At 50.5% G+C, this 24942-nt stretch overlaps 4 protein-coding genes across 4 annotated transcripts; 2 read left to right on the plus strand and 2 right to left on the minus strand.

Moving 5' to 3' along the window:
* Positions 1-5982: 5982 nt before the first annotated feature.
* Positions 5983-6273, plus strand: PtA15_15A98 (uncharacterized protein; the record flags this gene model as incomplete). Its single annotated transcript, XM_053163754.1, has 2 exons — positions 5983-6060; positions 6121-6273. 2 exons carry the CDS (start codon positions 5983-5985, stop codon positions 6271-6273), a joined length of 231 nt encoding a protein of 76 aa, XP_053027262.1.
* Positions 6274-7559: 1286 nt separating this feature from the next.
* PtA15_15A99 (uncharacterized protein) lies at positions 7560-8602 on the minus strand (the record flags this gene model as incomplete). Its single annotated transcript, XM_053163755.1, has 5 exons — positions 7560-8024; positions 8129-8260; positions 8331-8402; positions 8484-8512; positions 8590-8602. 5 exons carry the CDS (start codon positions 8600-8602, stop codon positions 7560-7562), a joined length of 711 nt encoding a protein of 236 aa, XP_053027263.1.
* A 4117-nt stretch (positions 8603-12719) lies between these two features.
* On the plus strand, positions 12720-14557 carry PtA15_15A100 (uncharacterized protein; the record flags this gene model as incomplete). Its single annotated transcript, XM_053163273.1, has 2 exons — positions 12720-13074; positions 13167-14557. The coding sequence occupies 2 exons, from the start codon at positions 12720-12722 to the stop codon at positions 14555-14557; spliced, it is 1746 nt and encodes a 581-aa protein (XP_053027264.1).
* Positions 14558-22537: 7980 nt separating this feature from the next.
* On the minus strand, positions 22538-24463 carry PtA15_15A101 (uncharacterized protein; the record flags this gene model as incomplete). The annotated part of the gene is made up of 5 exons (XM_053163274.1): positions 22538-23140; positions 23255-23681; positions 23747-23870; positions 23932-24067; positions 24170-24463. 5 exons carry the CDS (start codon positions 24461-24463, stop codon positions 22538-22540), a joined length of 1584 nt encoding a protein of 527 aa, XP_053027265.1.
* Positions 24464-24942: the final 479 nt, after the last annotated feature.

The following is a 24942-nucleotide window of genomic DNA, read 5'->3' on the forward strand; positions in this document are numbered from 1 at the left end:
ATGGCACGGGCAAGGTAGATCTAGAGGCCATGCCTCTAGATTTTGTCCGACTCTCTCAAAGCCACACAGGCGAGTACTTGGCAAAGACAGTCAGTTTGGTCGTGGAGAAGTTTAACATTCAAGAAAAGGTCTGCCCTTTTTTTTGTTGACTGTTCAACTTCTACACTGACAAATTAAAATTTAGATATGCGGAATCGTTAGTGACAATGCCACAAACAATCATGTTATGGTCCGAGAGCTGAAGGAGCGCAAGTGGCCACGTTTCCGAGGTGAGGCGCATTGGATCCGGTGCTTTGCACACATCCTGAACTTGATAGTTCACGGGATCCTCCGACCGTTCGGAACTGCGAGTGCAAAGGGGAAGAATACTTCCAGAAACAATAGTGTTGGCTCGGACAAGTTGCTTTCTGAAGACGATGATGCTGAGGATTAAATAAGATTGTAAGGTTGATCTCATTTTCTCCAATTATAATTTCGACAGCTTATACATTTGTGAAACATTACGCTAGGCTTTCTCCGGGTCAAACGGGTGCAACACCATTAACAGATGATTATTCGAGTGATGATGAATCACAAGGAGGAAACGATCAAGGTGATATGGAATCCCTCAATGAAGAAGATATAAACGAAGCGAGTGACAAAGATGAAAGTGATCGCTATACAACCATTTCATGCAAAAAATCACTGGAAAAGGTAAAATAAGTCTTGGATCAATATGAGAGAGAAGCTGATATCAGTCCTTGCTGCAGTTTTGGGCGGTTGTGAAGAAGTTGAGGTACTCACCGAATTCAAGAGCGGAGTTTGTAGAGATCTGCCAAGAGAAAGGGTGTCCCAAGCCGCATACCGTTGAGAGGGATGTCCGTACTCGATGGAACTCAACATATACTCAACTCAAGAGTATTCTTAGATGTGAAGCTGCTGTGTAAGTTGGTTCGCATTCCGTCTCAAAACGTACAGTATCACTAAAATTTATCAATTCTTCATCATTAGCCTTGAGTGGCAGCGGCATAAAAGGCATGGCCTTGAGCGCAGGCATTACGTGGATCAGTTGGACCTTGACCTGGCGCGCGATTTGGTCAATGTCCTGGGCGTCTTTGATGAGCTAACACTTCAAGTTTCCGTCGCAGGCTCGTCTTGTTTATCGAATATTGTCTTATACATCAATCAAATCACCGAGCACCTATCCACTGTTATCAGCAATCACAAATATCCTGCGGCGTTGAGGAATGCAAGTCGATTTGGGTTAAAAATAACCAACAAATACTATAGTCTAACAGACACCTCCCCGCTTTATAGGATAGCTATACGTATGTATATTATACCTTATCATGGTTGATTTCTTATTCTGAATATGTGAATTTCAGTCCTGCACCCATCCTTCAAGGATGAGTACTTCAAATTAGCAAACTGGGAGCCCGAATGGATAGCCGAAGCAATACGCTTAGCCTGGGATATGTGGGTATTGTTTTACAAGCCGCGAGCGGCTGCGGCAGCTGTATCTGTACCAACTACATCCTCCAAAGTAAGTCGCAGGATTAATTTGATATGATACAAATATACCATGTACTTTTTACTGATCTTTCACATATCTCAATAGCCCAGGACAAGTATGCTGGCTGGACTTGGAAACGCAGCGGCCGCCCAAGGCGGAAACTCAGCGTCTGACGCATTTGATGTCTGGCTGGCCGGGGGACTTATCCTCAATGGTAACGATCCGGTCAATCCTCTCAAGTGGTGGCTTCAACAGAAGCGTTCCGGAAACATGCATGGCGGCCTGGTACATATGGCGCTTGATGTTTTAAGTTGTCCAGGTCAGTCAACTATCAAAACATTAATATATTTACTGCATCCATCTAATCTATATTCCGAACTTGATTCATTAGCAACCTCTGTTGATGTGGAGAGGGCATTCAGCTTTGGTCGGGATTATGTTTCGGCACAAAGGCACCGACTTGGACCAAACTCGATAAGTGGCGGAATGACAGTTGCCTTCTATTCAAAGAACAGAAGAATCAAAGATGGTACCTTGGCTGCATGGAAAAAAAAAATCAAGGATTCCAGCAAGACCACAAGGAAGCATAAAAGAAAGGTAATCCTTGTAGATGAAGAGTAATCTAAGTATAAGTTACTCTACATAGTTTACATAGTAAGAATTAAGCTATTCGGTGATGCTTGCAATATAAAACATAGTGATTTAGTATGTGAGGGCTGCTCATGGCAATGGAAACAGAAAAGGCTGCTGGCGGTACCTGTGGTACCTGCCAGCGGTACCCCTGGTACCTGCCAGGCGGTATCAGGTGCGGTACTAGGTATCACATTTGGGCTAAAAATCAAGGGGGTACCCAGGTACCGGTTGGTACCAGGGTCCAGATCAACAATCCCTACAGGGGCGTAAGAGTGCCCACGTACTTTTGCAGGCCCCATATAAATTTTTTCATCCATTGTACAGTACCTAGGAACTGTTTTACACCCTTAGCAGATTGAGGGGATGGCCAGTTTTGAATTGCTTCCACTTTGCTGTCGTCTGGTCGAATGCCGTCTGCCGAGATATAGTGGCCGAGGAACTTGATTTCTTTCCGAAACAATTCGGTCTTTTTGGCGCTGCAGTAAAGGTTTGCTTGACGGAGACGTTTGAGAACTGATCGGACGTGTTGCTCATGTTGTTCCGCGGAATCGGAGAAAACGACGATGTCATTGAGATACACAACGCAGATGGAGTTGATCAGGTCTCCTAGGGCCTCTTCGAGCCGTGCTTGGTGCGTTGCGGGGGCATTGGTCAATCCCATTGGCATGACTACCCATTCCATAAGGCCCCACGGTGTTTTGACTGCCGTGAGCGGTATGTCTTCCTTGCGCATTCGCGTTTGGAAGAACGCGTTTGTTTGATCGAGGATCAAAAACACTTTCCCCGATGCTACCATGCGAACCAATTCATCAACATTAGGTAAGGGTGACCTATCCCGGACTGTGAAGCTATTCAAGCGCCGGTAGTCACAAACCCACCTCAGCAACGCCTTTGGGTCTTTCTTGGGAATGATGAGGTATGGGGATGCGTATTGACTTGTTGAGCGCCTTATGCGTCCGGCTTCCAAATGTTGTCGGATCAGCGTTTGCCAGGCCGCTAGGTGTTTCCGAGGGTATGGGTACTGCTTCTCGTTCACGATCGCGTTCGCGTCCGTGAGGATGATCTTGTGCCTTGTACGCGAAGATTCTGATTGTAGCTTTTTTGGAAATGATCCGTCCGTGAATAGGCCCGCATCTTCCGCTTCATCCAAGACTGCTGGGATGTCCACGGGGAACAGATCGCCGAATTCTTTCAACAATTTCTCTTCGGCCGCCTTGTGGTCGAAATTGCCCGCTATTAGAGTTGCCGAGCAAGCCGATGCGTCCACTGCCTCAGCGCCGTGGATTCCCGCTCCCGATGGTTCGTGAATAACTGATAGTCCGCGGATTGAGACCATCAGGTCGAATCCAAAAAGGAACGGTGTGCCCAAAATCGCGTCGTAGTTTCCCAAGACTGGTCCTACTCGCAGGGACACGTCCTTGAACTTTAAGGGGTGTGATGGGGAAGATAGGTCGCCTACAACGTAGCTGCGCAGGATTAGGGGCCTCGCAGAGCCCGCTTTCATCGCTAAATGGACTTTCGTTGGTGTCGAGAGCGGTTGGATCCGCAATCCGGGTTGGTCCGCTGCGTCTTGAGAGATGAGATTAATCTCCGAGCCTGTGTCCACGAGCGCACGAAGAGGGGTGGAGGCGAATTGGAGGGTCAAGATTACCCTGCTGGGTGGCTTTGATTGGTTGTTGGGCAAAGAGGGCATTGCGAAGTTGTACGTTTGTTCGAAGCGAAGGCGAAGCGAAGACGATGCGAAGCGCGAGGTGGTTCAAGAAAAAAAAAGTGTAAGCTCCCGACGAGGGGAGCTTCACTGAGCGAAGAGGAACCAGTAGTTCAGGACAAAAGGGCAAGGAGGGACCCTTGTAGAGATTCTGGAACTACTGTGCAATATGTATTTCAAAGAACTAGCTCAGAGGAAGGTCAGTCCTTCCTTACTACATACAATTGGGAGAAGAAGAGAAAAGAGGAGAAGAAGGGAAGAGGAGAACAATGGGAGAGAAGGAGAGGGGAATGCTTACCTAGCTCAGAGGAAGGTCAGTCCTTCCTTACTGAGCTAGGTGGGTGCGGGGCGATGGGATCTAAGTAGGCGGCCGGATCCCGGTCAGTGACACTCTTGTGATAGATTTGGTGAGCTCGCGGGCCGCGGCCTCACACCTTCAATTCCATACATAACCTTTCCTGAACCGCTAAGTATAGCATGTGGACGGCCTTGGTGACCGTATTTCGACTTGGTAGATACTTGAGGATTGTTGGATGTAGAACATTCTTGAGGCTTCTATCTTCCAAGGCCAAGAACGGCTTGGCACCCTCGGCGCACCAGATGGCACATCTTTGCGTAACCTAAACTTAAAGCGAGTGAGAGTCAACAGAACATTCAGTTGAATGAAAAGATGAACTTCAACTAATTAAAGAACACCCACCTCCCGTGGGTCAATGTCACCTGTTCCGGATATGCCCACCAATGCAAGTGTCTTGTTATTTGATGGTATTTGCTGCTTCCTCAGACATCGGCCTGCATGCGTGAGGAGATTGCTGCACAATTATTTGTATGTTGGTCGATTGATAGTCTTAGAACATCTGAAAGGTGCATCTGTTTGATTAGTTTTCATCCATTGATATAAATAGCAGAAAAAAAACTTACGTCTTACACTTCCATGCGATCATGCGGCGTTTAAATTTATCGAGCTGATTGGAAAGTGTTGGTGTCTCGTAGGAAGAATAAGCTGAGCTGACCTGGTTGCGTGCAAGCCTCTGTGCATGATCTACATTCAAAAGGGTTGGCTTGAGGGATGATGAATCACTAGAATATTGGTGAAGTACTTACGAAGGCGCTGCTCGTCGGTCGAATCAGTTGCCACAGGGGTGGATGATTCTGCATTGTCACATTCACCATGTGGCTCCGAGGTGGTTCGATTGGCCTCTTCTTCTAGTGATGGTGACCGTGGAATGATTGTTCAGGGCCGCTTGCGTTGGTTCATGATGTGATGTTAGGATGATATGTTCCGGATCGGAGGATATATGTAGTTGGGGTTGGAGGACATATAGGGGAGCAGGGGTCGGGGAACGGGGCCAAGGGGGAGGCGGGGTGCGGGGCCAAGAGTACATAGGCTGGGTGAGAGATTGTGTGTTGCGCAGCTGCGGCGCACAAAGACCCTGGGATGAGCGGATAACCGCCTGAATACCCGGGTACCCGCTGGGTTATAACAGCAACCCAGACATCCACATCCCCATCCGCTATCCGCTGGTGGGTACCCGCCAGCGGATAGCGGATACCCACAACGGGTTCAAAGTCAACATCTCTAGTACTGGTCATCAAGTGTGATTCCAGCTTGTACCAGTCATCAAGTGGACTCAAGCTGGCTACTTGATGACCGGTTTGTACCGGTCACCAACGCTGCAAAAAAAACTTGGTCAACTGCTTTCATTTGACATGTAGGATACTCAAGCCAAGCTGCCATTGTAACTCCACCTGAATGCACAAGTGTCTTTGTTGGCACAGTCACTGTGCAAGGTGCATAGTGACTGTACATTAAAGCCTGGGTTGAGTCAAACCTTGAGTAAGGCTGGTGTAACACCACAAGCTTCCTCAGAGTTACCGCATGTCAACTGCTCACAGTTGACACAGTTTTTTTTGCAGTGCAAGGGTACCAAACTTGTACCAGTCATTAAGAGTACATACAAACCTTTATGACCAGTATCAAGAGTATGCATGTACATACAAACTAGGGATGGCGCTTGGGACCCGGGTACCAGGTTTTTTTTTTGACCAAAAGTAGGCACCTGGTACAGCACCTGGTACCGCCTAGGCAGGTACGGGCGGTACCCAGGGCGGTGTACCCGTGATACCTTGACCAAATTGCACCAAACCAATGGCATGGCAACGCAGATATTACAAGCTGGAGGCTCAATTAACACAAGCCCAAAAGAGGATCAACAACCTGACAAAGGTAAACCCGGTTCCGTGGGAGACACATGACCAGACACTTGTCGAACTTGGCACTCTTGAGGCCAAGCTTGCGGATCTCAAGGCCAAGCTGCTCTCCTCACAGGTGTTGGCCCACAAATTGCTCACTAACCTTGCCTCCTCCCAGCCCATCATTCAGGCCCTCAAAGCCAGTCTGAGCACCCTGAAACAGGATTCTGCTGGTCAGCTTGAGTGACTCTTACAGGTGTGTTGAGCGGCAAGCTGGGGGCTCAGGGCAGGTGTGGGTAGGCAGTACCTGGGTACCCGCTGTTTTTCTCCCAAATACCAGGCTCCTGGTACAGCACCTGGTACTGCTTGGCAGGTACCCAATAGGCACCCGCCAGGCAGTACCAGGTACCCAAATGCCATCCCTAATACAAACTGGTGGTGGGTGTTGATAGGTCAGTCAGATGAGTTTACCATTTGATTTGGCTCAACCGGTGTGGAGTGCCCTCTGCATTCCTAAATTTGGCTCTTTTTGTAAGCCCCCTCCTTTGGGGTCTCACAAGAGCTGTCACATTCTTACATGAGCCACAGATAGTCCTTAGTCTCCTCCTGTTACTTCCCTAGTCCAGCAGAGATCTTCACTCTCTCCCAGCTAGGTAAGCTATTTCCATTTCTTCTCATTCTCAAGCTTCCCTCTCTCCCGGCTATATACCTGCAATACAGCCCCTAAGTTAGTACCAGAACGGTTTCATAGGCTTTTGCCTTGTCCATTGTGCCCCTCTATGATGATCAGTGAAGGACTCAATCCTGAGTCCTTACACTTCAAGGAGTACTTGACCTTGCATTTAGCTGAACCAATGTGGATGCTCTAAGGTGTGCTAGGAGTCTGTTGTCCGTGTTGTCAAGAGTTTTTTATTTTTTTTTATTTTTCTCCATTAGGATTATTCTTACCTCAGAGCAAATTCTACCCAGAACTTACAAGGAGGAAATTTGTAGAGCGAGATATTTTGATTAATCCGAGGAGAGAAAAAAAAGAGAGCTGTGTCAGCCTGTGGAAACCCCACACCAAGGTCATCTGTAAAGGTGTATACCGACGGCCATGACTCCCATCCTTCCCAAGAAAAAAATGAACTGGATGAGAAACTGCTTGGACTGGTGATATGAAAACCTAAGCGAAACATCAAAACACAGTTTGTCAATGAGAGTGGGTACAACAAAAGCGTTCCATAAATCACTGTAGCCTCAGCTTTCACATTCCCGTCCCTCGTGCCTCGGTGCATTATTACCGTTGTATTGTGTCGTGGAATGGATGCACTTATCACGCTCCGACGAGTCTTCGTGACGGCGATCTAGGCGTGGCGATGGAGAGGCTCTTCGTCGGGATTGTCGAGATGGGGGAGAGCGAGATCGGTAGCGAGAACGAGAAGGAGAGCGAGAATGCGAAAGGGAACGAGAACGAGAACGTCTGGAGCTTCGAGCAGTTCCCTTGTCGGCTTGAGAGTCGCACCGCCGGGTACGAGAGCGAGAGCGAGACCTCTAGCGTCTCCTGGTAGACGAAGGCTCTCTAATTGGGCTATCTGATGCTCTGGCCCCGCCGCGACTCCTCCATCCTGAATCTCTGCCACGATGGGGGACAAAGCTACCTCGGGAAGCAGAGCCACTCGGACCGTCATCTCTTGATCCATTTCTTTGCGAGTTATCAAAGCCGTAGTAACCACCTCGACCATTTCCTTGGCATCGTTCGCGGCGTCTGATTTCTGCCAGCTTGCGCTCTTTTTCTGCCTCCAGCTCTTGCCGTCGCTTGATCGTAGCTTGAGCCTCGAGATCCACTTCCTCCTTCTTACGCATCTCTTCCTTCTTCTGCTCGATAAAGAGGGCAGGAACTTTGAGTGGCGACTGTTGAGCAGAGATTAATAGCGTCCAAAGTTCTGACATGAACGGTCCAGTCTTCGACTCCAAAAACCCGGTCAAATTTTTCTGCACTCTTTTAGGATCGACGATCTGAAAAACGGAAACAGCGTTCTAATTTCAGCAAATATGGGGACATGGGTAGAGATATTCAAGATTCCTCAACAAGAACATGTTAGCAAAATCGAAGTAATTACGGGACTCGTGGGATCATCTAGCAAGCCATTAACATATTCAACCACCACTTTGTCTTCGAAACCGAGTAACTCCATTATTTTGTCTGTAATCCACGGTCTCATGACCGAAAGTTCCACCTTTCGCATGTCGACCTAAAAGCTCAGCGAAGGTGTGGGATCAGCTCTCGATGGATCTTGGTAGGAAAATAGGGGTGGTACACACTTTCTGGTCTAGTCCTTTGGGAAAGTTGATCGACTTTAGAAGGGATTTCTCCTTGTCTTTGAATCGGATATCCTGCCAAATTTGATCAAAGCAATTACACCATGACGATTCAGCAAAAAGATAATCGGGCAAGTGGGAACGGGATGCACTTACTTGTTCGCTTGATGTGCCTTTGAAGAACCCTGCATGCCAGCAGAAAAGAAGGAGACTCACTCAGATTCAAGCGCAAGAAAATCAGTTCAGGTTCGATCGGGCTTACCTGCATCACCCATTGTTGAAAGTATTTAGTATTTAACAAGATGGGGGAAAGCCGAACTTCGCTCAAAAGCTGCTCAAGCTTGGACACAGATTTCACAGCACATCTCACAAGGTTTCATCTAACTCAACTACACCACAGACTGGGGTTGAAGTAAGTTGACGATTTCGGGGCTGATGTCGATTCTTCCTACACTGGCGCCGAACAAAACTCAACCTCCAAGCCCGTCATTCGAGCTCAATTCTTCTCCGCCTACTCGAGTTAGCATGTTCTCCAGAATTGAAGCCGATTGTTATCCATGCCCGTCGAACTCCCGGTGAATGGCCCTGAGCCTAATGAAAGACAAATTTATACTAACTCTTCCATTCCATATTGGACGCGGTATGGAGTCGTGGCCTCGCAGTCTGGATGCGTCGCCGCCCACATGCAGCCTGAAGCCCATCTGGCCCAGCAGAGGCGGTTACTTCGCGGTGACGTTGGCTTCGTGTGAGGTGGAACATCGCACACATTGTTGCAGTGTATTGTTGACCGGGTGTGTGGGAGGGAAAGTGATTGGTAGATGGAGCACTAATTCATGCAACCTGGTCCACCGGGAGGATGCCCTCCCAGTGGAAAAGAGTGACGCGCTTTTGTTGAGGCAGGTGCATTTATTGGGCTCACTTGCCGCTCCTTTCTTCTCGCGACTTGAGCCAGTCTCATAGGGAACAGCCGCCGCCAGCGTTACTCGCATGGATTGAAGCTCAAACAAAGGTCACGATCAAATGCTTAATTCCAAACAAAGTTGTAGTTCTGTCTAAACATTCCAGGAAGTTACTGTTTACAAATTTGCGGTCTCATAATAACACTTCCGGTTCCAAATTGGATAGCGAGCTTACAGTGATCCTGATATCTCCCTAGCAGTGAGGACCGCCGGGGCAGGGGTTTTGTGCGCCCGCTGAGGGTGTTCCACGTGGCGCGACAATTGTGCCCAGGGAAAGCAAGACCGTGATCACGAACATGAACATCTTCATCTTGTGTGGTGGATTGTGCGGCGTGTTTTCTCAAGTTGAATAGTGATTTACTGGATAATGCACAGGTGTTGAGGGGGCAGTTTGGTGTTCTGAGGCTGGAACGATGGCTGGTGATGGCTGTGCTTATAAATACGTGCCAATATCAAATTGTTCCTGGCGGCTGAGGCAAAGAAGGTGGCCGCCAGTAGCCTCATGAGTCTGGAGCTGTCCGCAGACTGCCAGACACTTCGGGAAGACAATCGTGCACAAGGGATGGACCATAGCCACACGCCGTTGTTTGTATGTAATGACTGTGTCAAAACACCAAGGACAGGATGTCTTGGAAAGTCACACACTTTCACACACACTGACACGGCCAGCAGAGGCTGGAAATTGACAACAACGGCAGGTACGGCCAGCAAGATTTTCTCATGTACGCGTAGCTCCTGAGCTCTTGTTGACTGGTGCGAATCACCGGTGTGTCAATGGCCAGTGCTGTGGCAGTGCTGGTGACGGCTGGCACCGCCCATCCTGAGAAGCTCTGGATGAATTGTGTCCGCCATTGGGAGAGCTGCGTCGGGCTTTTCATAGTAGTGGCCTGCTTGCCAAGCAATCTTCCTCGGCGAGCAGGCACAAGGTGTTTGCCCAGGAGGAATCCTCCTGGAGGCAAACAGGAAATTCATCCCAGTACAAAGGTGCCTGATTGGGAAGGCGGATAGCAGCAAATAGCTGCACATGAAGTCCCTCCTTCGCAGGGTTCCTGCGGGACGGCGTCCCCCCTCCAATAGAGGGACTCAAGTCAAGTTGGTTCCGGGTGGCTATGATGGGCATCTTAGGTTGGGGGAGGCCGCAGGCCTAAAGAATCAGACAGCTTAGAAAGAGAGCGTTGGTCTCTCAGCAGACAAGGCTCGAGTCGTACCAATCAAAAACTCACAAAGGAACTGCTGCAAGCTCAAGATCACGCTCTCTGTCTCTCCCCTCTCGATGCTCGCAACGAAGGGAGTCCCTTTCGACACACCCTCATTGACGTTACAAAGACTCGATGTCCCAATCGAGGACCCTGGAAAACCCCTGTAAATGGGGGTAATGTAAAATCCAGAATTTTGCCAAAATTCATAAATTTTGTGACTTGATTCATGCACATTTCATGCCTACACTCAGGGCATTTTCCAGTTTTTCATACATTTTCAATGCCTACCATTGCTGCCAAGGGGGGGAGGGGGGGGGGGGGGGGGGGGGGGGTGGCGCAGAAGAATAAAATCTTGCTTGAATTTTGCAAAATTTCCACTTTTCTTGTCCTCTATGCAAACAAAAGAAAACCATAGGAGGGTTCAATTGTTGAATTCTTCACTTTTGGGCTCAAGAATGCCTTCTGGTGGTTTTCAGCTGGAGTTTTAAGAAGTATTGAGGGAAATAAAATTGGTAAAATTGACTTTTGATGCCCTATGCCAATGGTATAGGCCCTAAGACAAGGGGTGCTGCTGAGGGGGGGAAGGGGCTTTTTGGTTGCACTCTCAGGAATTTCATACATCTTATAGTTACTACCCTCCCTTACCCAGGAAAAAATTCATACACTCAAAGTGCTTACCATTGAGCCCAAAAAAGCCCATTCATACCGTTTTTGTGCCTACCATTTTGGGTTTTTGCCAAAAAATTCATACATTTTCATTACCCCCATTTACAGGGGGTTCCCAGGGTCCTCCCAATCGACGTGGTAACTGGTGTGGTGCTCCATTCCAAACCATAAGTAGTATTTTATTGCTTTTTCTTTACTTATATTCATCATTACATTGCCCATTTCCCCATAACCCTTCACAAATACCTCATTATTATTGCATATTCAGATTCTACGCCAAATTTTACCTATAGTCACTCATACATAGTACCCCCTTATCTTCAATGGTTCAGTAGTTATAAAGGATATAAGACTTACAGACAACCTACATTCTTCATTAGTTACAATACTCATTTCATTAGTAACCTACTTGAATCATTACAGTAAATTCTTTTTACATATTTATTCTCACATACTAAACCCTTTACATACATTTCTCATTATGTACTATGCCTATTGTACACATTACATCATTGGATCTGTGCTTACCTCTTTCAGTAGTGCTCATCATTACAAGTAGTTACTATGTTCTCATCACTCTTCCCCATTAGTACATTCTTTTATTCCCATAACCAGCATTCCCCTTTCAGCATTGCTCATCATTACATACTGCTACTATGTTCACATCACTCTTCCCCATTTGTACATTCCTTTATTCCCATAGCCAGAATGCCCCCACTGTCTGTGCTCATCCCTCCTTTCATATAAGAACTGTCCTTCCCTCCTCACTTGTACCTGATGCAGAATTTATAGATAATTTTAGATACAGAAATTATAAGTGCCCATTCTCATCAACCCATTGCCATTGAACCATTGCCCATTGCTTCCCCCCCCTCTTTCAACCATTGCTCCAACTCTCTTACCCTCAGTAGTCAGTAGTTAAGCTCATAGTACTAGCTCCTAAGATCAAGCAGAAATCAGCCACACCTTTTTCTTCTTTTTCTTAGTGTTACTCTCATCCCCTCAGCATTAGTCAGGAAGGCAGCCTCATCAGCACCCTTGCATAGCTTACATTAGTACTAGTGTTGCTATCCATTTCCCTTCCAAGCTCTATTCTGCCCTTTGAGTAGTTCCACACTGGCTCGCCGCAGAAGTATGCATCAGATAGGATTGAATTCCGCCACTGAAGCCTCAAAATATTTCCAGCCCAATCCCAAGTCCATCCGGTTTCAAGAATTTGCAGTACAAGGTCACTTCCATTGTTTCAAGCGTGCACTGGAATACATATTTAGATTGAAATACGTCCAACGTAATATGTATATTTACGTGGCCTGCTCCCAAGGCTATGTACAGGCTTCACGGATGGATTATTTCAGATGAAGAAAGTGGGACGTATCTGATTCTTGCAAGATCACATGTATAGCTATGTACGGTATTTTTCCGCCGGAACCCATGACCCGTGGTGATGACGAACCGAAACCGCGCGAACGGGATGGGCCGGGATGTTTCTCCCATCAACGAAGTCCATCCAATGATACCTAATAGATCTAAGTAGAATTCTCAACTTACTCTTTACCGTTTACGAAGAGATGGCTGGGCTCGCACCAACTTGGCTCAAAATTATTCTTTGCTGCCTGATCTGGGTGACCGCCGCTCGTCCTTCTGAGCTTGAAGCTATACTCCGCAAGAATCCGAGGGATCCCATCAGCCTCTGGAATGATAATTCAGATGGGATGAAGGCTGTCGATTGGGATTGCTCAGCGCGCGCAGAGCCACAGGACTTTGCGGACGAGTTCACCTTTTCGAATCGTCCCTATTCCGATCCACTCGGGGAGATCATCAAGCCGCATCCGGTCTCAAACTGCCAGCCACGGTTGACTGATATTTCTGCTAATGTGGCAGCTCACGTTGGGCCGATGGAATCCAGGCCATCTGAGGAGAAAGGTGAGCTGGAGTGCTGCTCGTTCAACTTGGAAAATTCGGTCATCCATGACGCGCTGCTGACCCGCTCTTTCGGCTTGGAACTACTTATCTAGACGGACATGATGTTGCCTACGACCAGGGAGCTGTGTCATATTACAGAGAAGGAATAGGATCAAAGAGGAGATTGATCCAGGCTGCAGCGAAACCCGTGGCGCACCACAAGAGCTCCGCAACCGATGGGGGAGCCGCTCCACATCTGATCAGTCGATTAGCATTGGGGGGGAATGAGGAGCAAATTAATCAGTTTCTCCGCTTGCAAGGATTTCTTCCCGACGCGGAAAACGAGGCACATTCTGAGAACGCCGGAATGCTTTGGCAAACCGGGCAGCATGACAGAAAAGGAGTCGGATCGAGCGAAATAGTGCAGGTTTCTCAACAACATCACCCGCTCATCCACCCAGCCGATTCTCCCCTGCAAACTGAGACGCCTTCTGAGAGGTCCCAGACCGCTTCGGAAACCGAGGCCGATGTTGGCGAACGAGTGAGACCCAACAAAAGGCGGAAAGTTAATCAACCAGTTCAGTCTCAGACGACTATCGACCAGGTGATCGAGACCCCCACAATACCTGAGCCGCAGCCGCAAAGCCCTATTGATCCCACGTCAGACCCCGGAAATCAGGCAAATAAAAAACAAGGACCTAAAAATAAGAAGGGAGAAAAAGCGACATTATTCCCTGGGTGTCCGCAGATGAGCACTCTCGACAACCGTGTGCAGAATGCCCTTCCTCACCAGGACTCCTCAGCGAAAGAAGAATTCAGGATGATCAGAGAAAAGTTCGATGAAAAGCACCAAGAGATATACAAACTGTACACCGATTCACTGATATGGTCGTATACGGAGACCCTCACGGAGGAGCTTGGGGGTTTAGTGATGATCGTGCGCAGGTATGGGCAGCCAGAGAAGCATGGAGGACGGTATCTTTGGAACGCCCGGATCCGGCTGCCTCTCCGCACGAGAAACCAACAGGAGAAGGGATACAGTCTGGCCCGGAGGAAGATTGACACGCTCCTAGAGCTGCTAAACTGGTACCATAACCTATTTTCTCTGAACGGACTGGACCGAGAGATCTTGGGCAGAGAGGAGGGAAACCATGGCAAGCTACTCCAATGGTTCTACGAGCAGTTGTTCGTCGACACGGACGACCACCCGCTGCTCCTCGGCGAGGCGAAAGTGGGCGGCCAAGAGCCGAACCCGAAGAAGACATTCACGACGGCCCAGAAGCGGCTATACGAGACGCTGGTCGGCACCGCACGGCTGGCCGGGCTCGAGGCTGTCCGGCTCGCATTCGATCTGCTCGAGCTGTGGTACAGGGCCGAATTCTCATCCCTCTCGACCCGCCCGTTCTCCGCTGTCGACTACCCGGCCCAGCTCCTTCAAGCCGTCAGGAATTATCCGCCAAGATACCCCACGCACAAGATGGCCAAGCAGAGAGTGCTTCATTGATCTTCGTGTTGTGTTGTATTAGGCGGTTTCTTTGTCATCACTGTCACACAAAAGTAACTAGTGATAATAACATTCCGCAGTCCGCATAGTTTATAGTCGTAACCTAAGTTGTTTGTTAAGTAGTCATCTTGGTAGTTGTTGAAAGATTTCAGAAGACTAAGAGCAGTTTATTACTTTAGTAAGGTTCTGTAGCTTCTATAACAACTATAGTAATTAATAAACAAAAGTTGAGATGTAGATATAGTAATTAATAAACAAAAGTTGAGATGTAGATATTTACCTAAGAGCAGGCTACTGACCGTACTCTAATGAGAATAAAGAAATGAGAAAGAAAGTCAATCTGTTAACCAATGGGTTCTGTTAGTTCTTGATCTGTCATTTCTTCTCAAGTTATAACTTGGTGGTCCTTATGCTTGTTGAGCCTTTGGCCCTTAGGGTCTGGTTGGTTTAGATCCAGCAAGTCGGTGGAGGAGCAATGCAATGTTTTCTATAGCAGTATCATGCTACTTAGACCTCAAGCCTTTGCTCTGCCTCATTCACTCACCAATGATTTCCCCTTCTGATCTTTGAGAGGGATTGGTTTGTTTGGTCTTTTCCTTTCCAAGGTTATCTGCAAAAGTTTGAGTGAGGCATTAGCTCTCATCTCGTCAGTTCAGAGTTAAGTTATCAGTTGCTCATCTTTGGTGCTAGCTGATATTCTTGCTCTGAGTGACTGGGGGCTGGTATTTTCCACACACCTGAGTTTGTTGTTTGCTGGAGTTGAATCTGCATGCATCAGTTTTACAGCCCCGCAGAACTCAATCTTTGGACTGTGGAAGTGGTTTGCTTTGCTTGCTAAGTTCCGCAGCTAGTTTAGATCCCGGCGGCTGCAGTGGTAGATTTGGGCCAGGGACTCAAAATGACCGCACGGACTTGCGGAGGTTGCGGACTGTAGTTCGGCAAGGCTGGCACGGAGGATGTTCTTTGAGGTGGAGTGCAGGGCAATTGCTAGCTTAACTAAGCCTCTCAAACGGAGGGTCTGGGGGAGCCCGCCCCAAGGGCTCTCTGTAGGAGAGGCTTATGAATAATGTCTGCAGGCTGGCAGACAAAGGAAGGATTTTCAATCCTAAAAACACAAAAACACAATTTAAAATTCACCAAAATATGTACAAGAAAAATTGAATATACAGTTTTCTTGGCAGTACTGATGGGCACCCTCCCCCAAGTTTTTGAGGCATAAACTCCAAAACTGATTGAAGGAATCCGTTTTGGAGGTCAAAGGAATCCTGGAGGATATTCCATTGCACTAAAGATCCAATTTTGGATTTTCCAATAATATGCACAATTGAATATCCTATCTGCAAAGATTGAGTGGCTACAGGTGTAGGATCTGCAGATATCTGCAGGCTTGTGAATCCAATATCCACAAAGCATGATGGTTGTCATTCCTTGGTTTACATTTCTTTGTGTTTTTTTATTTTTAAAACATTAGTACAGCAAAAATGATAAGGATTGAGGAGATGAGACCAGCACCATTGGAAAGCTGAGATTGAGGAGTGTAATTTGGCTCTGGGGCAGGTCCACAGGAGCTGAGGGGGAGGCTGGGTGATGCTAATGATTTTTCCTCCAGCCATTCATGATTTCTTTCTCAGCCAAATTTTTGACGTTGTGCACAAGTCCCTCCCTGCGGGAGGGGCCGCTTTGCGGTCAGCCACAGCAAGCCTCCTATCAGGGGGGACTTGTGTCAAGTTAGGGGCAATTGTATGTACACAACCCTGCAGCGGAGCTGGACTTGACTTAAGGAGGCCAGCACGGACTGGCTATTAGTGGCGGTGACAGGACATTGTGGTGAGCAAAAGTGGTCCTTGTGTAGAATAATCAGGACCACCACCGCTCCAAGATGATTCCCGGGTAAAGTTGGGTGATCTGGGGAAACTTTGGTCAGCTCTGCACACAAGTATGGGGCAGAATAATCGTAGAGCAAGTAAAATAATGTATAAATAACCGCAAAACAAGTAAGCCGTATAATCTGCCATGAAGTACAAAAAGGCAAAACTCCACAAGTAAGTAACATCTCCACTGTAAAGAATCCGTACCAGAGTAACAAAAATGAAGTAAAGAACCGTAAATCATAAAAATAAGATGCTGACAGGGGGGGGAGGGAACCCCCCCCCCCCCTCCGTACAAAAGGAAAAACAACATGAGAAAGAAAAACCATCCTCCTCCGCCCGCCTCTCAAGCACGCCATCCGCCAAGCCACACACATCATCTGTTGTGGTAGATGGAAAAGTGGAAAAATAGAAAGTTTTTTCTATGCCACACAATTACTCATACTAGGCCTCAAGATACCATCAAATGGACCCCAGAAATGGATTCTACAGTCAATTTCACCCCTAGTCACCACTGGAAGCACCCCTGGACCCCCTCTAGTGTAGAAGTTACACCTCATGGACACCTATCACACAGCCAGCCCCAGTAACCCAGCTGTCACCTGCTTCAACCCAAGTTTCACAGTAGTACACTTATACATATCACAGGATACAAACATACATCTCCCTTTCAGGCTACACTCATTACATATCAACTACATACACTCCTTTATATACATAGTATGACATCATTTACACTGTTTCTGCAGCCTCAGACTTTGTGTATACACTAATTCCCCCTGTATGACAGCTCATGCAGTCTACTTTCACCTCATGCATGTGTTAGAATGTTCTGTTGTATATTCTGATATCATGTATGCACCCCTGGCATGTTTAGAATGTTCTGTTGTATATTCTGACACCATTCATGCGTCCCTGAGGGGTTATGACATCATTTCACCAGGAAAAAAAAAAGTCACTTGATGGCAAGTGACATGATGCAGCTTTGGTTTCTGCTCCAGAGATACTCTAGCGCTGCTTCAAGTCTGCTCCACCAGCACTTGTAGAGCTTGCAGGACTGCACCAGAGCACTCAATGTGGCACAGTCAGCTGACCCTAATTTTTTCCCAGGAACACCTCATGCTCATCATAAGCTGAGCAGTAGGCATTGACTGAGCCTGGGCCAAAGCTGAGCATTGGCTGAGCCTGGGCCACAGCTGAGCATTGGATATTCCAAGCCTGATACGAATTCAAGTGTCAGCTGGACCAAGAATATTCCAAATCTGAGCATCAGCTTAGCCAACAATGGTCCAAAGCTGAGCATCATCTTGGGAAGGCTTGTGCAGAGCTTAGGATCAGCTGGGACAATACTGTTCCAAAGATTAACACCAGCTGGGCCAAAACTTTTCAAAAGCTGAGCATCAGCTGAGCCAATGCTGGTACAAAGCTGAGCATTGGCTGAGCCAAGGCTGTTCCAAAGCTGAGTATCAGATTTTTTGAGACTATTCAAAAGATTAATATCACCTGAGCCAAGGCTGTTCCACAGCTGAGCATCAGCTGAGCCAAGGCTGGTCCACAGCTGAGCATCAGCTGAGCCAAGGCTGGTCCACAGCTGAGCATCAGCTGAGCCAAGGCTGGTCCACAGCTGAGCATCAGCTGAGCCAAGGCTGGTCCACAGCTGAGCATCAGCTGAGCCAAGGCTGGTCCACAGCTGAGCATCAGCTGAGCCAAGGCTGGTCCACAGCTGAGCATCAGCTGAGACAAGGCTGGTCCACAGCTGAGCATTGTCTTAGCCAAGGTTGGTCCACAGCTGAGCATCAGCTGAGCCAAGGATGGTCCACAGATGAGCATAATCTGTTACAGGAGTGGTCAGACTCAGAATCTGAGCATTGGCTGGGCCGATATTTATCCAAAGCTGAAACTCAGCTGAGCCAATACTGGTCCAAAGCTGAGCATTGGCTGGGCCAATGATAGTCCTAGTATGAGTCTAAGATGAGCCATGAGTGGAATAAAGCTGAAACGCAGCTGGGCCAGGACTGGTTCTGATCTGGGCAACAAAGCTGAGCATGAGCTGGGCAACAAAGCTGAGCATAAGCTTGGAGCTAAAGCTGAGTATCAGCTGACCAGAAATGGGGATCAGTGGTGCCCAGTGAAAGTGAGGATCTCCTGTGGAAATTCTGAAAGTGGTTAGATGGTGGGTAGATGGTGGGTAGATGATGGGTAGATGGTGGGTAGCCCTCTGGAGCTGGCATGATGTCACTTGTCATCAAGTGGCCATTTTTTTCCTGGTGTTTGTATCTACTCCCACCAGCTAAAATCCCTCACCTCATTGTCTAGATTAGCTGAAACCCTAACCCACAAGCCCCTTTGGGGCTCCAATTTTGTCTATAAAAGGAGCTCTCTCCACCCCCAGTGGCCTGCTCCCCAGTTGCTCACCCAGAACTCACAAGTCACCCAACACTCATCCACACTCAAATCCTAAAACCCTTATAACAATAACTCAACCCTTATAACAATAATTCAACCCTTATAACAAAGTAATTAAAACACTTACATGTTGCCAGTCAAACAGATTTCATCTGGAACAGACCAGACCTATCACTTAATAAAACTTGCCAAGCTGAGCTTGGTGGGTCTTGTTGACTGATAACAGAAGGGCAGAGCTTGCAACTCCATCATACCCTTCACCATTCAGCAAAAGGGTTTCATTACCACTTTTGAGTCTTACAGCGTAGCTGGGGCGGAGGCGGCGTGTGGGATCCTGGGGTTGTAGGCTAGACAGGGGCGGGGAGGCTATGGCAAGAGGAGTCCAACGGTGGGTGATGACGTGCGGAAAAGTTGAAAGGAGATCCGCATGAGAGTGTAGGAGCATGGCTTGGCAGATTCCTTGCGTGAGAGGTGGGCGGAGGATGATGGTTTCCTTTTCTACAGAGGGAAGAGGGACACTGCCAGTGTAATTGGCTGGGTTGAAGCTATCCCAGTTTAACTGGGATGCATTCAACCTATTTAGATGGGTTGATCTCAACCAATGAAATGTAAACCCAAGGGGGGTACCTTGGATTTATATTAAATCAGTTGGGATCAACCAAGTTTAAATTGGTTGGATGCATCCCAGTTTAACTGGGATAAATTCAGCCCACCAAATTATGCTGGCAGTGGGAGTTTCCCTCCCAGGACTGGTAGTTAAATTCTTTATTATTATTATTCTTTTACTACACAGATTCTTTACGTGTGGAGCTCTTTTACTTTACTTGCAGCGGAGTTGCTTAACTTGCAGAGTATCTTGACTTTACTTGCGGCAGATTTGACTTTACTTGCGGTGGTTTTCTACGTACTCGCGGAGATATATACGTTACTTTATGACTTCCTTTGCAGATTGAACCTCACTACTTGCCAGCCTTAGAGCCGGCGCAGCTGACCTAAAGTCTGCCTTTTCTACCTTTTTACATATGAATGACTTCATATCTTTTTCATCTTAAGAGATATCCTTGTTTTGGCTTCATATTCTGTCTTCTCATGCAATTTTAACCCTAGTTACAACCTATTATTTCTTTGTAACTCTACTCCTTCCCTGAGTTCTTGAGTTGTGGCGCGCATGCGCAGTTGTGACGTGTAAGCGCTACCAGGTGCGCCAAACCACATGTTACATATGTAATTACATGAGCAAACTGTGAAAAGTTTTGACGTTGTGGTGGTCAAAATGGTAGTCAGCTTCAGGTTCAATCTTCAAGATCAGCCCCCCAGATCCAACCCTCAAGATTCTCTCAGATCCTCTTTCTTCCTTTTCCCCACTCTCCTCTCATTCTCACTTCCCATCCCATCCCTCCTCATCTATTCCCTTTCTTGGTCCTAACGCAGAACTGTCTGTGGGTTTATTCCTAGTTGTTGTCTTTTTCTGATTTTTGTTTCTTCCTTGTCTTTTTTTAGTCATGTTTATTTCCATTCCTCCTGGTTCCTTTCTTATTTCCATAGGTTCTTATTGGTTTCATGTTTTCAGCTCTTGGTTCTATTTCTCTTCCTTCTTCCTTTTTCCTTCTTTGTGTTGTTTTTTTCTTCTTTTTTTTCTGTTGTCCGTTGTGTGTGCGCGCAAGGAGATGATGACATGCTTGTGACAGGCCTCCAGGAATCCAAGTTCCCGGCGAACTTGGAGGATAGGGGGCCATAGCACCTGTTCTGATCCAAGTCAGGGTTATCAAGAAATTGATCTTTCTTTTTTTTTTTTCCAAATCCAAGTCTGGAGAGTCCTGATCCCTAAATCCCTTGCATCCTTCAAGAATCCTTTCAACAAAAACACACCGCCGCCGAGGATCCAAACCCCGGCAAACCCTCAAAACCACTTCCCCCCCCCAGCTATCACTTGAATCCCTGATGACTCATCCGGACCATCCATGAGGGCAGTCACCCAACACCATTCCCCTCCCAGTGCTGCCGCCGGCCTAGCACCGGACGGAGCTCCATAATGTCAGGATCCCCCTTGCCTGAGGAGGAATACAGACTTCAGCACACCAGAACCACACCCCAGATAACCCAGGATCACCACCAAAGAGATTACCACGCTCCCAGTATACCTACCGTCACAGGCGCCTAGGATATTGACAGTAAGTAAACTCTTTCACCAAACCTTGCTTATCCAGAGTGAAACTCTGTTGCTCTTGACTTCCCTCTGTTTCCTTAAACCCTTTCAATCATAAAAGATCAAAAGGTTGTCTCTGGTCAAGACCTATAAAACCAGAGCAGAGTAGTAACCCTACTTCTGAATCCCACCAACGTTTCCTTGTTGTGAGTGGAGGCTGTTGCACTCTTTTTGGCCTGGCACAGCTGGCATCCAACTTTTCCAGGTTGAGAATAGCCCAGATTGATTAATAAAGACTTAATAAGTTAAAGTCTAGGCCTGATCTTATCTTTCTCACTCTTTCTCTCTCTGTCTCTCTTTGTTTGTATTTCTTTATACCAAGAAATCCAGACATTCCCTCCTCCATTTTCTTGTGTCCTGCTGTCACATAAGAGACACAGGCTGACACTACTCCTATGCGGAGTGCAGCGGAGGTATCTGGATCACCCGACTTTCTCCGGGAATAATCTTGCGGAGGAGGGGACCGGGCACTTGTGCGCACCACACCGCTTTCTCAATTGATGAGATTGCGGCCGTTTACCTAGGCATGAACTCTCACAGCCGTTACCCTTTTGCCTCAACATCACAACGTTGTTCATCAACCCGCATCTGCTCTCACCAAACATCTGCAGTTCCGTTCCCAATCGTTCACGCCTTCCTGTTATCGGTGTCTCGCCTTGTCATGTCCTTGAGGTGTGTCTTGTCTGCCCGCCGGCGCCCGCTGATCACCGGCTGTGTCTGACGCGCATCCCCCCTCCAAAGCCGCTCTGTCATACAAGCTGCTCGCCGTACTTCCTGCCTGCCAGCCAGACGCGTGTCGACGGCCGGGTCGGCATGATGCACATCCAGCACCTGCCAGCGCCCCCTATCTCGAGCGGAACCAGCCTCTGTGGAGGCCGCAGGCTCTCTGGCAGGGGGCGCCAGCCGCCCGTCCACTCGGAAGGCAGACTACCCCGCCCCCGGAAGCTTGGCCGCACAGGGCCCGATGGGCCCGCGCCGGCTCCCTGAGCCCTGTCCACATGCCCGGGCCGGGAGCCGGAAGAGCGCGGCAGCGTAGCGCCCGGCACAACGACGTGCAAGGCCGGGCGCCGGGCTCCCGCTTGCACACACACAGTGGTCAGGCCCACACACATCGACACCCCGAGCCAGCCACAGTGCTCCACTTTCTGCCCAAAAGGATCCCGCACGCGAGGCGCACAGAGAGGAGCATACATCGGGGTTACAAAGGGTACAATACAACACACGGGGTCTAGGCACAGGATATGTAGCCGGTGGAGGGCAGGGGCGAGCGGGGGGTTGGTCTAGGGTGGGCCGGCGACGAAGGAAGAGGAGGCTACAGGGAGAGGAGGCTTCAGGAAGAGGAGGATACAGGGAGAGGAGGCCGGGGTGCTGGTGTGGGGCGGGTGGTGCAGGTGCGAGTGGCGACGCTGGTGCTCTTTTGCTGTTGATATGATTTTGCTGCTGGTATGCTTTTGCTGCTGGTGCTCTTTTGCTGCCGACATGCTTTAGCTGCCGGTGCTGCTATTGCTGACATTGCTGCTCGTGCGGATGCTGCTCGTGCGGATGCTGCTCGTGCGGATGCTGTTGGCGCGGATGCTGCTCGTGCGGATGGGGATGGTGATGCTGATGCTGGAGCTGGTCTTGCTGGTCGAGCCGGCCGTGCCGAAGCTCGCGAAGCCCATGGCGAAGCTGCTGGCGAAGGTCCTGCTGGAGCTGCTCCTGCAGCTGCTCGGGAAGTTCCTGCTGAAGCCGGTCGTGCTGAAGCCGGTCCAGCTGGTCGTCGCGAGCCTCCAGCAAGTCAGCCTGCCGGAAGATCCCGCCGGCGCCCGGAAGCGCGTCGCCGAGCGGGCCGCCGCCGGGTCTCCAGAGCGGCAGCAAGCCGGCGAGGAGGACGTCTTCGGCGGCGGCGGCGGGGCGGGAGAGGCCCTGGAAGTGGCTGTGGAGGGGGAAGAGGGCGTGGAGCTGAGCGGGGGCGGTCCAGGGCTGGTCGAGGGCTGGGGGCGAGTGGAGGCGCGGGTGCGCGGGGGGCGCGGGCTTGGGGAGCAAGCCGGCCGGGCGCCACTCGTCGTCGGGCCACAGCGGGAACCCCGGCGTCCCGGGCCCACTAGCGCCCCCCAGGGCCGCCTCGGGGTCACGGAAGAGATGGGCGGGGAACAGCGGCGGCCGGCCGGGAGGATGGCCGAGGACGGAGTCGGGCGTGGTGGCCGAGGCGGACGCAGGCACGCTGCTGCTGGCGACGTCGTCGGCGACGGGGGTGGCGAAGACGGCCTGCGGGGCCTGCGGGGGGGTGTAGAAGGGCGGGCCGAAGCGCGGGGGCGGGCTCTCCTGCAGCCCCGAAGCGGGGGGCGAGCCGCCAGCAGCGGGGGGCAGGAAGCGGCCGGGCCAGGAGCCGCCTCCTGCCGTGGTCGGGTGGTGCTCATGCAGAGGAGGGAACAGCGGGTCGGCGAGCGTCGAAGACTGCGTCGGCCATAGCCCGTGTGCGGCTTTCGGCCCCCCCGCGGGCTCGTACGGCAGCCGTCGGTGCGTCGAAGACCGGGCCCGCCGCGCCGGGCTCCCCGGCCATCCGCCGGGCCGCCCCGGGAACAGCCCCACGGCCGGCGGCTGGGCGCGCGCCGCCAGCAGCTCGTGCCGCTTGCGTTGCAGCTCGCGCGAGTTCCACCGGTTCCTGGATCGACAGCATGCATGTCAGTCTCCGCGTGCAGGGGGAGGGATCGAGGGAAGGGGACGGACTTGATGGCGTTCTCGGGCCGCCCGGGCAGGTGCTTGGACACCTCGCACCAGCGGTTGGCTTGCAGACTCTGCTGCATGGCGATGATGAGCATGTCCTCGTTGTGAGTGAACGGCGAATGGTCGACTGGCGGGACAGGGTCAGCATGATGATACACACAGAGGGAGAGAGGGGGAAGGGTACGGACTGAGGGGGTCGAGCTGGTTGGTCCAGCGCTCGCGACACTGCTTGCCGCTGCGGCTGCCGACGCGCTTGGCGATGTCGACCCACTTGCCGGTGCCGAGATGGCTGACCCAGTAGAGCAGGGCGCGGTCCTCGTCTTTCTGCCAGGGGCCTTTGGCGCGGAGGAGGGCGTGGGGGGCGGGGCCGGGGAGGGGCAGGAGGGGCCGGGTCGGCCTTTGCCGGGCGGGCTTCTGGGGCTCGGCGAGGGAGAGGTGGGGGCGGAAGGGGGCGGCGGGTGGGGGTGCAGGGGGCGAGGGCGGGCGGGCGTGGCTGGGCTCGGGATGGTCGGCGGTGGTGGCGGAGGAGACGGGCGAGGGGGTGCGGTCGGCGGGCAGGCATGGCATGGTGTGGTGGTGGTCCAGCCAGGGTGGGTGCTCGCTGGCTGGTGGTGGGGGATGGCTGGGTTTTATTAATGGGACGGTCAACAGCCGCCTGGCTGGTGGGATCTGGCATGGCCCGAGCCAGGGGGAGATCGCCAGCCGCCCTCCGCGGGCCATTCTTCCGCCTCCCCGTCCTGCCGAGCTCCTTTCTCCTCGCCAGCCTCTGCATGGTCCTGCACTACACTGGGGCACTCAAAGGAATCCCCGCCCGATCGCCGCCGTCAAAGGAGCCCCACTCACGCTGCCCGTGCCCACAGTCATGCACAGCACACCCCCCCCCCCCCCCCCCCCGAGAACGGGGGCATCGGGCCAGAGAGCCCGAAGCTCGACCGCCGGAGAGAACGCGGCCCCCGGAGGACCCGCGAAAGGCCACACCGCACATCCACCGCTTCCGGGCCACCCGCTTCGTGCCACTCGTCCCGGGCGACCCCCACCCACACAGACACAGGCAGGAAAGAGGGCCCGCAGTCGGGAGAGAGTCCAGCTAATGGTGGGGGCGAGAGGAGCGGCCGATCGGCGGGCCTGTGCAGGGGCACTTGCAGCGACGCGTGCACCCATCACTCACGTGCCCCCGCCTTTGTGTCCAGCAGCCCTGC

The sequence above is a fragment of the Puccinia triticina genome, chromosome 15A (assembly GCF_026914185.1).
Source record: "Puccinia triticina chromosome 15A, complete sequence".
In the NCBI taxonomy this organism is placed as follows: domain Eukaryota; kingdom Fungi; phylum Basidiomycota; class Pucciniomycetes; order Pucciniales; family Pucciniaceae; genus Puccinia; species Puccinia triticina.